This window comes from Ambystoma mexicanum, chromosome 3q (genome assembly GCF_040938575.1).
Source record: "Ambystoma mexicanum isolate Mex_15411 chromosome 3q, UKY_AmexF1_1, whole genome shotgun sequence".
Taxonomy (NCBI): Eukaryota; Metazoa; Chordata; class Amphibia; order Caudata; family Ambystomatidae; genus Ambystoma; species Ambystoma mexicanum.
This window is the reverse complement of record NC_090926.1, coordinates 223,205,099-223,221,790: the sequence shown is the minus strand read 5'-3', so window position 1 is coordinate 223,221,790 and position 16,692 is coordinate 223,205,099. Positions and strand designations below refer to the sequence as shown.

At 42.9% G+C, this 16,692-nt stretch overlaps 1 protein-coding gene across 2 annotated transcripts in view; it reads right to left on the bottom strand.

Annotated features, from left to right (window-relative positions):
- Positions 1–16,692, bottom strand: part of KIF5A (kinesin family member 5A) — a 902,746-nt gene that overhangs the window by 341,528 nt on the left and 544,526 nt on the right. For both annotated transcript variants that reach the window (XM_069653594.1, XM_069653595.1), the window contains exon 15: positions 11,710–11,856. In XM_069653594.1, coding sequence (XP_069509695.1) covers positions 11,710–11,856 — 147 coding nt within the window. The remainder of the gene's footprint in view (positions 1–11,709; positions 11,857–16,692) is intronic.

Below are 16,692 nucleotides of genomic sequence, written 5' to 3'. Positions count from 1 at the left end.
ACCAAAGTCCTTCGTCCAGAGAACCATCTCTAATATGGATTTTGTCCCTACCACTTTTAACAAAAGAAAGTTGTAACATAAACACAAGAAGGTTTTTCCACAACCCAGGAGTGGTGACTGACATCTGACTCACTTGTGATCTCTGCTTGTTACAAGTGTCACAGGCTCTTGGTCCGTTTCAAAGTTCCAGTCACTACAACAAGTCTCTCTTTTCCTTTGGGTGGTTTCATAGTATCATGGTCTCTGATTAGTCTCTTCCATATTACACCTTTAGCAGACAGTTTGTTTCAGGCTCTGGTTGATGAACCAGCCTGAGTTGTTTTCTGTTTCGCTACTTCATATTAAGTATTTTTCCTGGGTTCCTCACCAGGGAAGCTTATTCAGTTCTCTCCAGTTCTTTTCTGAGTTGTCGGCTTTCCCAGCCCTCATTTTAGTTTGGTTTTGTATCAGCCATTAGGATTGGGTTACTCTCACCCTGTTCTCTTGTTTGTTCTCTTGTGCCCCACTCTGGGGTATGATTTCTCTTTCCTCCCCTTGGGTTATGGTTTCTGGCAGCCTGCCTTGGGCTATGACTTCTCTCTTGACCCACCTTGGGGTATACTCTTGCTCACCCCACCCCGGGGTATAGTTTCTGGCACACTGCTTTAGGGTATGCAGGTGCTCACTATACCCTGGAGTATGCTTTCTGGCACCCTCCCACATTTCTCAGAACCACTGTGTACCTTGTTGTCCGTTGCTGTTCCCCTCGGGCAGACCAGGAGCTTTGGGGTCAGCGGCATAGTCTCTTCAGTGGCTTCTCTCATTTCAGCCGCGGTTCATGTCGGGCCTCCCTCTGCTGGGCCCTTCGGTACTCGTGGTTCTACTTCTTTGGCCCACTGTTGGTCTCTCGGGTCGAGACTCCGACAGTGAGACAACGAGAGAAGCAGAAGCTGGTCTCAGCATTTCGGAGGCCTCTCAACATAGTTGAATGCCACACCAGGCGTCAGTCAGCCTTCTCCAGCCACGCCTCTCTGGAGGTCTGCCAGGTCTGTGGACTGTGCCTTTTCGTTACACCCTGAAAAGGGGAGTGTTTGTTCTCTGTTCTCAATTCAGGCACCAATGGTGTCTGAAAAGATCAGATGTCAAGTCATCCCCTAGTGTATGAAGTTGGGAGTCCGTGCACCATTCCATTGCCATATAGCCAACAAAAGTGTTCCCTGTTTGAGTTAAGGCAGGATAACAAATATCCCTACCTTAAGAATGCCTGTTCTCTAAGGGGGTGAGGAGGGCACCCCCAGTAAGATCCTGCTTGCCCTGTCCCCTAAGGTTTGCTAAGCTTAGCAGACTCACCCCCCTGACCCTGGACTCGTCACAGAACGGATTGTTCTGTTTCATTTTGTAAAATGTTGCCATTTCTTGATGGTTTTTGGGAAACCACTGGGCTCCTTTTCGAAAACGTTGTTGCAGATGGACTCTATGCAGGCAGTATTGTCAGTTATGATGATGGAGATTCTTCCCTGTCAAAATGGTTAGAGTCCTTGTCGGAATCTTTTTTCTTTTTTTTTTTAGGTTTTGAATTTATTAAACTATTCAGCAGCACATATGGCATCTGCTTGAGGAATGTTTTATTCGGTTGCCAAATACTGAACATGCTAAGCTCTGTACATGAATACACTTGACAGGGGAGTATCACTTATCAAGGATGCTTCCTTCTTCGGACCTGGGCCAGATCACTTGGATACACAGAAGAAAAAGATTGGTGCTAGGCTTTGCTTAACTGATTGAATGCTTTAATGCTACCCACCCCCCTAAGTGTCATAAGCGGTCATTGCCAAGGCAATGACGGCAGGTGGTCTAGAGAGCTTTCTTCACATAGCAATACATTCTACATTTATTTTCAAAATTATAACAGTATTTAGTATATTTTGTATATGCAATTTTTTGCAATGAAAATGGCCTCTAGCTAGTCTTCTATAAGATCATGTCATCAAACTAACTTTTCTGAAAAATATCAGGGCTGTTAATTATCAAACATGCTTTGCACTTTCCCAACTTGTGAGTGTCTTGGGTGCTGTCCTTGTCGGAATCTTGAAGTGAATTGTAGTAAACTTACTCTACATCCTCTGTTTCCTTCTCGTCAGAAGAGTGGCGCTCTGTCTTGGCTGGCACCCCATCATTACCTTCATTTCACAGAGTCTGAAACATTTTGGCCTGGAGAGCGAGCTTACGTGACATTCTAGAGATTTAGTTCACATAATATAATACATGCAGATTGTGTTTGACTGACATGTACAGTAGAACTCTATTTGTATCTTATCAAAAAATTCTAAAAATTAAAGTAAAGAAAATGTGACGGAAATATAAAAGACAAAGGGCTTCATCACGAGTTGGGCGGTAGCCCCGGTGCTATTAGCGCCGGGGCTATTAGCACTACTGCCAACCCCCCCCAGCGCTATTAGCGCCGGATCACAGGTTTGGCAGAGCGGTTATTTCCCATTGGGCCCAATGGGGAATTTTCATGCTATTACTGCCGGCGGATTTCCCACCCGGCGGTAATAGCACCGAAAATCATCACATTTTCGGCAGATTTCCCCAAGCTCAGAGCTGGAGGGAAATCAGCCAAGGCCCTGATTTGGTGGACCCTTAAATGCGGGGGTAATAGCGTTACCGCCGCATTTAAGGATTACCGCTAAACTTGTGGTGAGGCCCAAAGACAAGTAGAGGCAAAGATAAAGGACATAAAACAGGCACAGTACTGACCGAAAGAATTGTCCTCGGTCAGTGGTGATAGATAAATAAATATAAATGGTGAGGGTGGGAAAAGATATATTTCATGGTAAAAGAATAATTTTGAAAGCAGAACATAATTTATGCTAATGCTAGTGTTTCTGCAGTGTCATAAAAAAAGGTTTAAGACATAAAACAGTTCCTAGGAATTATACCCCAAAAAATGGACTGGGATGCTCACCTAACAGTAAATATGAATTCAAACAAGCAAGTGGGTTTACTGAATGCCATAGAACTTCACTCGCTTAAATCAAATTTGTCTATCTAGTAACCCTCTTTATTAAGCAAATTACCCCTCCCATAAACATTACCTTCCCCATGTCTATAATAAGTGCAGTGTTTTTCCTTTTGTAGCACTGCTGGTAGTTCCATCAACTTTCTCTCTCCAATTGTTTCACTCTGCACTGATTTCTTTCCCAGAATCCACCCACTGTCCACCCCAACACTTAATCAAGTGTTACCGGCACCTTTATTTCTGGACCGGCTCATTTATAATGCTTCACAATCTAATTGTCTATAATCAGAATCGCTCTTGTTTCTTAGTTACCTTGGCACATACAAACATCCATTTAGTCAAGCAGAGAAGCTGAACTGCAACCAAGGTCATCTGATTCTGAAGCTAATTAATTAGCTGCTAGGTCACACTTCACTTTTCACAGTCACATTAAACAAAAGACATTTGAGCCTCATTACAAACCTGGCAGTCCGGAAATAAGGGTGCCAGTAGCAATGTACCAGCACCCTTTCCAGACTGCCAGACTACGAGAATGCCTGCTGGGCCCAGTGCTCCCGGCAGGTCTCACCTGCCGGCAGCACCAGCCCCTGCAGGCATGGTTTTCACAGAAGCACCGGCACCTATGGGACTCCACGGGAATGTGGACTTACACTTTCTGCCGTCTGACATCGTGGGCCGCCGGGACTTGTAATATCCTGGTGCCACTGGGATCTCAGGCGGCGAAACGGTGTTACGAGGTCGGCGGCAACCCGCCGGTAGCACCAGCGAGTTACAGCCGACCTTGTAATGAGGCCCATTGATTGAATTAATCATGTTGCTTTCAAGTTGGGATTCTGTCAGTCAGGGAGAGTCAGGTCTGGGTACACTTACATTTTGCACACTTGCATTTATTTGTACACTTACATTTAGTTTATCACTTATTTTCACTTGTTGGTTTGGGTCTTAACTTTGCTTTCTGTAGAATGAGAGAGTCCCAAGCCATCATGGAGGAAATGGAACTGAGAGCTCATTGGTGAGCTTCTACTCTTGGAGCTCAGACAGGCATTCTAAACTGCCTTTCATCGTTCATGTTAAGCAGGAAGGTCCTGTTTAAGTGAAGCTCCCAGTCAAAAGGCCGAAACTCAGGTGTGGCAGAATTTAAACGTGAGGAAGAACAGTTATTTGAGCTGTAACCTTCGTGGGACATTCTGAGTTACGGTGGGGGTGCAGCGTTCTCAATTTTGTATGAAGAGACTGTAAGAGAAAGGTGTTTGGAAGCTAGTGTAAAATAGTTTTCTCAGCCCCAGTTGGATTAACTGTTTAGTATGAGTATAGGAAAACCTATACAGTTTGAATTGCAAGAGCTGTCAGGAAATCTCTTTAATGTAGGCTGTGCACTCTCTCACAGACTAGGTTGCAGAGAGAGAGAGTAGCGTTCCTAAGGATTCATGAGGAAGACATTTGTGCGCATCGCCAGAGTCATCAGCGTATCAGTAGAAAAAGAACCTAAAGTGCATCGCCTGATAGATCAGGGTTCCAGCTGCAGATTACCAGTGTGCACGCTCAGCCTCAGGGAAGACAGTGGCTTTCACTGAGCGAGACCAGCATCACAGCCTCAGCTGTTCTACACACACACTCAGTTTTAAGGAAGGTAGTGTCTTTGTTTACAACACGCTACTTCAGTCTCAAGGAGGCTAGTGATTTTGTTTTCACCATGCACGCTTGACAATCAAGAAGGTAGTGACTCTGTTCTGCGTGCGATTGTCAGTGGAGGGAGCTGTGAATTCTCTTAAGCATCGGCAATCACTTCAACAAGTGACTGGAGTCTCAGGTACTCTTAGGAGTGTGGCTACAAAGTTAGTAATCATCTCAGCAGAGTTAGTCCTCTGGGAGAGTCAAATTAATAAACAGGTTTAGTTAAAGTTTAGTTTTTTCTCTAAAAATAAGGAATGTCAAAGCAAAGAGTAGCTCTAAGGTTTAGGAAATACTTAACATTTAAAATTAATCTGAATAAACAAGTAACTCTGGATACTTTAGCAACCTCCAGTTTATAATTCCAGGATACCTCCCTGGAAGGTTGTACCCACCTATCCGGCAAGATTTCATTAATTCCTCCCACATCTTCAAGGAGGAACACAGGTATTCATTGTTACTTGGGATCTGATGGGTGGAATTAGAGGAACAGAGTAGAAGTAATCCAGGACTCTTGTGTTTTCCCGGCCCTCTGCATATTGCAATGAACATTGAAGACAGAAATCTGTTGTTTGTTATTTTCACCACTTCCCCGTTCCCTCGGGTGTTATTGGTTTCAACTGCAGTAGATTCAGTTGTTAACCAAACACCTTTCTGGGTCTGCGGGGTTCAGCAGCTCCTGTGAGTCAAGGTATACAGGACCAGACAGATGCCTGATGATGATTATGAGTTAAAATACATTTTTAACATAGTTTTTGTCAGGCTTTATCTTCAATCAGGATGTTGTCCGCGGAAGATGCTAAACCCCCACAGTCCCCTTTGGATGCTAACCTCTCAACTGAATACAAACAGTTTAGCTGGGAGCATCCTCAATGGAAAGGGGGAAAATGGGACAAATAATAAACTTCAGGTCTTGTTCAGCTTCTTAATATCACTTAACCTGAATCTCCTCTATTGATAACTTAGAGGAAGTTTTTTCTTATTGAAAAAATAGTAAAGTGTCTCTGTCACAATTACTATCTCCTCAATTTCTGAATTGGAAAGCTGCTGCCTTGAATTCACACTTAAAGTTCCATGAATTAGTTTACTAGCAGTTGAAATTCCAAAACAAACATGCCCATCTGAAATGCTTGGCCAGTTTTTTTGTGTGAATCTCAAATATAAACTCTGAACTTATAAAGTTCCAAAGAAGAATAACATGTTTGAGGGAATTAATAAAATGTCAAGCCTCAAAACTAAATGTGAAAAGGACTTCACTCTAAATCTTAACACAGATGTTGTACACAAGCGCGTGAAAATTCCTCTTCTTCACATTTAAAATGAGACTGCGCATGTAGAAAAAAGCAGCATTCATTCAAATGGTAGCTTTCATGCGCATGCTTAAAAATATGACACTAGCTTTTTCCTTCTTAAATTGTTTGCGCATGTGGAAAGAAAGCAGCATTCACTAAACAGGATTTTAGAGCTTGTATGTAAATGTCGCACTTCAGGGCAGCATTCGCTTGGCCGGATAATGTGCATGCATGAAGGTATTCCTTTTCCTACTGAAACGGTTCGCGCATGGGAAAAGAGAATAGCGTTCATAAAAAGGCACAGGCGCATGTGTAGTAGTTTAGTATTTCTCCCTCATGAATTCTAATTAGTTCGCATAGAAAAAAGGAAATAACTGAGTTCCGGACAAATCCTTGAAGAGGCAGCTTAACGATCAACGCGCGCCAGGTTAGAGTGTTGGTAAATTAAAAACATAACGTCCCAGGAACGCATGTCTATCACACTGTCATTTGCGCAGACAGTGTAAGATTTCTAGTGCAAACCCGACGCTTATAGAGAGCACAGTGTCAGGATTGACTGGATTAGTAACAGTAACAAGATTAACATTGTGCCGTCAGAGCTGGCTGGGTTAGTTGGGCTTTCAGAACTGGCTGGGTTAGTACATAGAATCAACATTGTGCTTGCCCAAGTCAAGATGGAGCAAAAGAAACTTAATCTGATTGGTTAAAGGAACAATGATATGTTTGGTTTGCCTGATTGGTGGAGAGGACAATGGGTTTGATTCTTGGAAGGTGAGCAAGATTCTAAACTGCCTTTCATCCAGAGAAACTCAGTGGCTGGTTGTACATTAGTTAAGCTCCTTAAGTAAGGCCTTTTCAGAGCTCAGAAAATCCACCAAAGAAGTAAGAATTTCGTTTGCTGATCCAGTTTGAACAAGAAGTCATCAGGTGGGATCGTTCTTTTAAAGATTTTAAGATTGTCAAAGTGAACTTTCATTTTCTTGTATAAGAAAACTTAAAGAGTTAACAAGTTTCAAATTCATTTGAGAAAAAAGACATTTACAGTTATTATAAGGAAAACAAGCTTGAAGATAGTGCGTAGGAGTTTAAAGTTTATTAACTGCATGTAATGTTCTTCAAGACTGTTTAATGTGTGCGCGAGCTCGCAAGTCGTCGTTTACTTGTTTTTTTGAAAGTGTGCGCGTACATTTTTAACGTGAAAGACGTTTCCTGAGAAAGCGCGTGTGGTTTTGCGATAGAGCGCGTACCCAAAAGAGTTGCGCGAGTTAATTTTAGCGCGTGTACATTTTTTACGTGAAAGACGTTTCCTGAAAAAGCGCGTGTGGTTTTTGCGATAGAGCGCGTGCCCAAAAGAATTGCGCGAGTGAATTTTAGCGCGTGTACATTTCTGATGTGAAAGACGTCTCATGAGAAAGTGCGTGTTGGTTTGCGATAGAGCGCGAGTCCATTTTAAACAGCGCGTGTTATTTTTTATTGCGTTTACGTATTTTTTCACGCGCGCGGGTTTTGTAAAGAATCGCGTGTGTATTTTAAACACGAGGACAATTCTTCACGTCTTCTGATTTCACGTGTTTATCGCACACGCTTATTAAGGAAGAAACTATACGTTCTTTGTGTAAATAAGGAAACAATTCACACGCAGAAAGAAAGCAGTATTCCAGGAAGTTAAAGAATATTATTTAAAGTAATTTATGCAAATGGAATTCAATACTTTCAGAGAAAGACTGCAATTTATGAAAGCATAGAAAACTACATAAGGTTAAAAGAACTTTGAAGCAAGAAGAATATCTAGTTCTGAAAAGATGTTGCAAAGGCCATCACTTTAGGATTCTAAAGAGACTTGATTGGCTTGAACTATATGCACAACACAATATATATTTACAAGATATTCCACAAAGATTACTAACCTCTATGTCTTTTACTGAGGTTTAAGAGGTAAAGAGTTTAGAGTTATTTAGAATAATTTTAGAAAATAAGTTTTCTTATCATATAAGTAACCAGGTGTATTTGTTTACCACAGATACCAGAGCCTACCAGACGGTTGAAGGGCTGCAGTGTCTCCGTTGTTATTTTCTCCAAATTCCTCTTTCCCTTTCTTGGGGTTTTCAGCTCAGCTTATATTTAAGGGTTGAGAGGTGAACTCCTGGTAAGGGTCTGTGGGGCCAGCATCAGCTCCTGTGGAATTCAGTCAAGCCGGACCCTGACACACAGTAAGAAAGAACTGTGCTCTATTCTTTTTTTTATACGACCGTAAAAAAACGCGACGCTGAAGTAATGAACTTGCTTCCACAAACAAACTTGTCACGCGCTAAATACATTGCACACTTCATAAATAAAGAAAACAGTTCAAGTTATTCAAGAATAATGTCTTTAAAGAACAAACACTAAACTAACTCCTGTAAATGAACTTTTCCTTAAAGGGAAACAGGAAACTGGAAAATAAACTATATAGGAATAAAAACTCTTCCCTGAACAACAACAGAGTTCAGTTTAAAAATAAAGTCACTTAGCTTGCTTCTTTCTTTTTCTGGAACGTTGCTGATTTTCTTCTTTAATTCTCCAACACTTTCCTGATCCTAATGAAACCCTAGGCACAAGGGCCCAGCTAAAGTTTCGAAATATTCAGAGCTTCAAACATAAGACCTTCCTGCTGGGCTGCTGACAATGAAAGGCAGTTTAGAATGTTCTGACAATGCCTTTCTTTTACTTCTGACCAATCACTGATCTTATTTGAAGTCTCCATTTTGACTTGGGAAGCTCTCCACACTCTGCACTTTAACGTTAAGGCCCAAACCATAAATTGTATTAATTATATACTCATTCCACCACATTCAACCAAACCCCATGAAACCTGACAGTTTTAAAGCATTTCCTCTGACAGTGCTAGATACCTCAAAACGGGTTTTGGGCACATTATCATAAATCTGTATCCTAATGCTTGAATCCTGCCAGCTGTTTAAACTTTAGTTATTTTTTCTTCTTCTGATGCACCCCCAATCTCTTGCAGACCGGTTTTTATATCTTTGATGATCTTGATGCAACCAGATCTAATGATCTGGTTATTCAACTTCATGTCGACCTCACTGTAGCTTCTGGCATCATTTACCCAGCTACCTCTCCAAAAGGCAACAACTGTTCCTCATTTGAGCCTTCTTCTGACAGAACCATGGTTTCCCATTATGCTTGAATTTCCATAAGCTTTGGTGTGTGCCCTTTTTCTTTTCTCTAAAGAGGATCTCCAGAAATCATATTTCTTTCTGCGTTGGCCACAATGATTCCATCCCAAACTCAGTGGCATTATTCCCGTCCTCTCTCACAGGACATGCCCTATATGCAGATTGCCCTTAATTTTAAGTTATATGCAGTGAATGAATGGTACGCCAGATTGTGTTTTCTTTACTCCTCTTTGCTGATTCGCTACAAGCCAAGACTCTGTGCATTCTTATTAACTTTTGATTGAAATAGGGTCCTTTGCTTCTTTGCCAAAAACATCATTAACTCATACTATTTACTTTTTAGCCCCTTTCCCATTGTGTTCTAAACTGTTCTGAAACTGCAGCCCTACTTTCTTCCACGCCATCTTCCTGATTATTCTCCTGCTATATTTTGTTACATCCATCAATGCATTGCAACAATTCCCAAAAAGAATATGTGGTGACCTGTTAGTTGTCAGATATACTTGGTTAGCCAAAGGACTGATCTTATGGATCCCCAGAAGGCCTTTCAGACTTCCAGGATCTACAGGGAACAGGGTGGTTCATAAGTGTTAACTTGTACCTGTGATGGATAATTGTAGTGTCTGGAAATAGTTAAGATTGTTTTCTTAATTGGGTGCCCTTTGAGGAAACAAGACCTGCCAAAATGGAGGGGAACTGATTGGCTCTTGTTCCTTCTGCCAGGCAGTGCCAAAACTGACAAGCATTCTGTAACAGCCTTTCATCATCAAGGTCTTGATCCTCAAAGACCAAAACTCATGGGCCAGAACTACTGAAATCATCTCCAGAGGAACAATGTTTCAAGGGACACTATCCAGAACACTCACGTGGGGAGCAGCACTTAGCTAGCAGTCACACACCAGTACCGAAGTTAATTCACACTTTTCAAAACTGTGCAAATGTAATCGTTATTTGAGGTGAGTGCAGGGGTCTTCCTACCTCTCTGCCACTGGAAATGTGGATGTCGAGAGTGCTAAAGACTCGGGAGGGTGCATGGTGCATGTTCTGCGCTCTGCGTGCATTCCCAGTTTCAGAATGAAGGTGTGCCTCTGCTCTCATAGAAAGTGGATGTCCGCATGGTGTAGGAATAGCTGTGCACGCTCTATGTCACAGAGCTTTCAAAGACTATGTCAGCATAAGTAGAACTGTGCAGCTGATGGAGAGACACTGTCCTTTCCTTAAGTCGGTAGGTTCTCTCCTCGGGGTAAGATCTGCCTATTGAGGATTGAGAAAAGGAACACAGTGTTCCAAAGACAAACATTAAAAAGTGACTAAAACTACAGTAGGTTTTAAATGTTTGAATGAGATGAAAGTAACTTAGGAAGAAAACATGATAAGTCAATGGAAGTGTACATAGTGTAGTTTAGGATAAGTTTGGGGTAGTAGTATAGTAGCTTTTAGGTACCACTTTTGTTTTTATTTCAGAAATGTGCAGGTCCCATATTTTTCAAAGGCGACCTGCAAATTTCAGTGGGGCTGGGCAGCAGCGCAAAAGATGTGCTGGCTAGTCGCCATTCATACACTAGTGATATTAGCTCCCCACACTAAAATATTACAGGTTACCAGTAGGTGTTGGGAGTGCATTTCACAATGACAGTCCATTAAAGGCCCTGTCACTGTTAAATTCTGTAAAAAGGAAAAATTCATTTCTATCCTTGTTTGAAGGATAGAAAATTCAAATGGGGAAAACAGCGGCTCACACTGCTGAGCTCCCTCGCAAAGGAAAAAGCATGAAAGGTTCAGAAATAAACCTCTGATGCATTGCGCCTTCCCCAGTACCCAGTTCAACCAGGCACAGGAGAATTATGTGATTGTTGAATGTTTCAAAGTGCATCCCATTTCTGGATTCGGGAAGTGCATTGAAATGCAAAAAACGTCCCCTTCTTTGTGAAAATGCATAAAAGGGGTGAAAAAGGGCATCTGAATGCTAGCGCATCTCCTCACTTGTGCCAAACGTTTTGAGAATCTGGCCCAATATCTCCACCGGGCCTTTTACAGACACCAGATTGCAAGAAGGTTCACATGATTTCATTATTCATTTCATAAGGAAGCAAGTCTGGAGTAGAGTCAGCGCTCACCCTAAGAAGAAGAGGCATTCCCATAAGTCAATTAGCAGATGCATTCAGGTGCTAGGTGGGAGTGGGATGTGAAGTAGGAGGGGAGTTAACATGTGATGCCTAGATGCTGACCTGCTGTCTTCTTTATTGCAAATCTCTGACTTGTCTGGCTTGAAATTTGATCAAATTCCCATGTTCCCCAGGGCTGCTAGGAGTACAATAGTGGAAAATAGGGCTTTGCACACTCGACGCTTCCAAGTAGCATTTGTGGGGACCTGATAGACCCTCTTTCCGGATATCTGCTTAGATTTTCACATAGATGACAACATCTTCTTACTCCAGAGTGTGGTGTGTCCTATGATTAGATTTCATGACTAGTTCAAAGTGCCAGTGGCTCACCTTGCAGTAGAACAGCGACAGTGCCTTGCTTGTGCACTCTTGTCTATAAAGTCACTCTTGTAGTGATCACTCACCAGTTTAAATTCCCCATTGCCTACAATCATGCTGAACTCGCTGAGGTCCTTCATCAAGCCATTCAGCACCTCTGCTATCCTCTTCCGCTGGTGGCTGCTGAACTCCTGCATGCGGTGCAGCTCCGTCTCTAAAGACAGCATGGTGGCCTGCAGAGGGAAGATACAACACCTGGATGGATTTATCCACAATAAAAGCGTAGCCGTTTACAAATCATTGATTTCCATAAATACCCACGCTGAGGCAACCCATTCTTCCAACTACCACACAGTGCACCAATAAAACAGCTCTAACAAGGAGCCATTGCTGGTTTATTTTAACTACAGGTACTTGGTGCAGCCACATAAGGGGTCCATAATAAAACTCGCAGTCCGTTAAACTGGTCACAGCAGGTGAACATGCATACAATAGGCCAAGTAGACCAAGAAGAAAAAGGAGTAGGCAAGCTGTGATACAATTATTGCAGCCAGACAAGCGCAGCAGTGAGGGTTCTACATGTTTTTGTCAACTTCTTTTTTAAAGTGGCGGAGTGTGCAGGAGTGTGTTTCCTGTTATCTGTGGAGCAGTCTGTTTGCCATTGCTGCTGCTGGAAGGTGGAGTCTAATTACAAAAACCCCTGCACTACGCAGAGCGTAGCGGAGTGTGCAGGAGTGTGTTTCCCGTTACCTGTGGAGCAGTCTGTTTGCCATTGCTGCTGCTGGAAGGTGGAGTCTAATTACAAAAACCCCTGCACTAGGCGTAGCATAGCGGAGTATGCAGGAGTGTGTTTCCCGTTACCTTTGGAGCAGTCTGTTTGCCATTGCTGCTGCTGAAGGTGGAGTCTAATTACAAAAACCCCTGCACTATGCGGAGCGTAGCATGCAGTAATGTGTTTCCTGTGTTCCCTGTGGGCCGTAGAGCCCTTAGAACTCGGAGTGCGCCTGTCTTTGCTAAAAAACTGTAAACTGCAAAACTGGCAAGTATGAGGACCGTGATCCCTGCAAAGGCTCGCGCACAGGTCAAACGGGTCTTGTTGAAAGCCACGCCCCATAATCAAACTCTGAGCAGTCGAGCAGACGATATGCCGTGGGGTGGAGAAGGACTGTTAATGCCCCTTGCTGACAATCATGTTGCGAGTCGGAATGGAGCCTCTGCTGTGCCCCGCAAACACCGGATACCACAGTGAGTGATGGTTCATCCGACCAGGAGACTCAAGAGTTCAGCGGGGAAGGAGGGAGAGAAAGAGAGGAAGAGGAGGAGACGGGAGGTGAGGGGGTAATGCTTCCATGCAGATGGGGCTCCTGGCCCAAACCTCTGAAACAGAAACTGAGTCATTGTCCACCAGGATGTGATGCATTCCCCTCTGAAATCACGTGCTCTGCCGTGATTCACTGCCCCCCGTGGGGAAAAATCTCAGCACTACCGTGGAGCATGCCATTGAACAAAAAACCATGCATTGCTGAGGTGAGCGTGTTCATGCCACCTGTTACTCATAAAAAGCCATCATAGTGTCCATTTGGAGAGCGGGTCCATGGTGTGCAATAAGGAGGCAGTCTCATAAGTGTTGCCAATACAACAAAGGCCAAAACTGAACAATAATGGCTGTACCTCGAACATAGAGATGAACAAAAGTGACAATGGTGTAGGGAAAGTGAGGCCCCTCACAGAACATTTATCAGCTTTTCATTCAAATTCAAATTCTTGGAGTGCAACAATAAATGCAACAACTCAGAGTCATCTGTGGAATACTACAGAAGTGGGAAGGCCAATTCCTCCACTAAAACTAACAGCATGGCTAAGGGTCGCTGCAATGAAGAAGCCGGACCACAGGAAAAAACGACCTATGCATGCAAGAAAAGATGAACAGAATCTAAAGGTTGGTGAGGTTCCGGCTGATATCCAACATCAGGTGCCGACATCAGAGGTTAAAAGTTCAGCCTCTGTGGCAGAAGGATTCGATGATGTATGGAAACCTACAGAGTTCGTGAAAGATGGATATGAGGTATCCTCTCATACTCAGCCGCCTGGTCGCCGCGACTCACTAGTGATCGCTGATCAAGTGACAAAAGATCTAGCGGCTCTTAACCTCAAACTAATGCAACCGATGAGAGAATCTCACGCAAGTTCTTGCGGAAGAACTATGCCACCATCCACGTGGCCTCACCATAGGAATAAGAGCATTAGTGAAGTGTTGAACCTAGAACTGAACACGCCGTCTTTTGAGGCCCGAAATGACGAGATCTTGTCCTCCCAAAAAAGAGTAAGACGGGCAGCAAGCTCAGATAACGAGGTGAGTGGCCCCAACAAACGCTTTAAAGGCTCGGAAAAAACGAATTTGAACGCAAGTGATGAGGAGTGTGGGCCTCCAACACTTCAGAAAGATCGAGAAGCGATTGATTCATCCTCCTCCTCTGACTCATCCGATGAAGATAGCTCTCCAGTAAAAAGAAAAAGGAGGCACCTGGGTATAAAAACCCCACGGTTGAAGGGGTCAAGAAGTCAACAATTAATACCTGGTTTACTAGAGAACTTAATCTCCGAACTAAGCCCAATCTTGATGTCTGCTACTACAACAGCAGTGGCCCCTATGACAAAACTGTATGAGAACTTAAATGGAAACCTCTGTGATCAAACGACTCTGATTGCTCTCCTTATTTCAAAAATTGTAAAACTGGAAGCTGACTTGGTGGAGATGATGTCCCAAATTGTGACAACTAGAAGAGGCAACAATATCTCCTTAATAGCACTGAAAGAGTCATTCAAAAATAACTCAGAAGACAAAAGACTCTTGGCTGAAGTCACGAGACAAGCTCTTCTCCTTCTACAAAAAGAACGAGATGGAAAGGGTGTAGCCGAACCAAAGCAAAGGAGAGCTGAGATCCAGCAACCTATGGAAATAGTGATCGATCTGGAAGTTCCGGACAACACAAGAGGCCCCCAAATAAAAAACCAACACTCTGTTGAGAGGGCTGAGGCGACAAAGAAAACCCTGCAGCAGAATTGCCGCTATGAGAAAAATCTAACGATCAGCCCTATTCAAGAGAACAGTCCACTGAAGGAGACCGATAAAGAAGATGAGGAACAGATAGAAAGTCCTGTTGGCACAAGTGAACAGTGAAAGGTGCATAGACTCGAAGAGCCAGCGGAAGTCCCGATAAATGGCTCGATAAACTTAAAAGACAAGGAAGCAGAACATCCCCTGGTGATCGTTCATGCGGCTGAAACCAGAAGTGTCGGACACCCAAACAGAACTATCGAAAAATAAGCTAACAACATCTGCGATGAACAAGAAAGATGGAGATTGGTTTGATATATTTGAAAAACCTAAAACGTTGCCAGGACCGCCGAAACCAAATAAAAGTTTGGACACTGAAAAAAAGCAAGGCAAATGCAAAAAAAAAAAAAACCCTGCTAGCACAAAAGAATAAAAACTCTCTAAATTCTGCCAACTTCTTTAGAAATATAAAAGCTCTGAACATCACTGTGAACAACACAGAGCATTGGAAAGATAACGACAGAGGGTGTACAGGGTTACCAGTCATTTGGTCGAAAACCAAATGGTCGAATGACCATTTGATCGATGTTAAATGGTCGGAGAAAAAAAAGTTCATTTTTTTTTTATGGGGGGGTTCCCCCCATAACCCCCCTTTTTCTTTATTCAAAAATATTTTTTAAGCAACCAAACAAAAAAATATACATATAAATACATAAATAAATAAATAAATTCAACCTTTTTTTTCTACCATTTTGATTCGATCAAATGGTCATTCGACCATTTATTTTCGACCAAATGACCGGACACCGGTGTACAGCAGAATCGACCAACAAAGATCCAACTGATGGTGAAGCTAAGGTCGGCGGAGCAATGAAAGAGAGCATAGACACCCTAGTGATCGAAGATGATGAAGATGAGACCAAGGAATTGATGAACATGCCGACTTATAGTAATACCGTAGATGAGGATGAGGAGGAAGATAATACGGACGCTCCAGAGCAGAAAAAGGAGCCAAAATCCAGCTGTCCGGAACTCGATTGGGGCCAGAATTCTACATCGCCAATAACGCAAAAGAGAGACCGGAAGAGAAGAGAACTCTTCGAAGAAAAGAGTGATCTCATAGCCTGTGACGCAAGCGAGAGAAGGTGGTGGCAATCCAACCCTTCCGCACACTCGAAGAAAAGCGGGGGCTAAGTTTGCAGATTATGGAGTCCAAGTCATGCAAAGCTAAAGAAAGTCTACGAGTACAAAATGAAGCCCAACCTCATATGACCATCAGCGTTGAGGCCTTAAAAAGACAAGATGATGGTCCCTGAAAATGGAGAAGATCCTCATGCGAAAAAGATCAAGGAGGGAGACCGATTGGTGGCCAACAATTCCCCCCCCCCCCCGACTCCAAAGACCTCACATGCACTACAGCCATACAGAATCTTGGTGGAAAGAATTGAGTGTAAGAAAAATGATGCTGCGTTGAATAGATACACCATACTACAACTATTTCAATCGATCCCTGTTCTGAGAACATTAAAAACTTGCGTATAGATCGCATCAAGATTATTGCGGACATGAATCGAAAATTTGTCTTACTACATATTAGCGACAAGAAAGATGTTCAAGCAGTGATGATGTGTGAGAGACAGTTGCTGGATGTGGGTTACCAGGTGTATGAAGTTGATAACGCACTGGCAAACAAGGAGCTCCCTAAACCCATGGAACCAAACTCTCCAAATAAAAATGAGAAAGCAAGAATGCGCTTCAACCCACTATCGACGCAAGTTAGATCCCCAGACTCAGTGATGGTAAATGCTATCGTAGACGAAGAGATCCTCCAAGCCTCGATTTCAACTGAGGAGATCAAACAAAAGAAAATCACAATAACTGTAGAGAATCCACTGTACAGAAAAACAAATCAAGCCGCAAAAGAGGAAGTGCAAAAAACAGAAGTCGAAATAAGCAGTTGGGCATGGATAGCAAAATCTCTAAACGCCTCACAAAAGAGCTAATGCCAAGA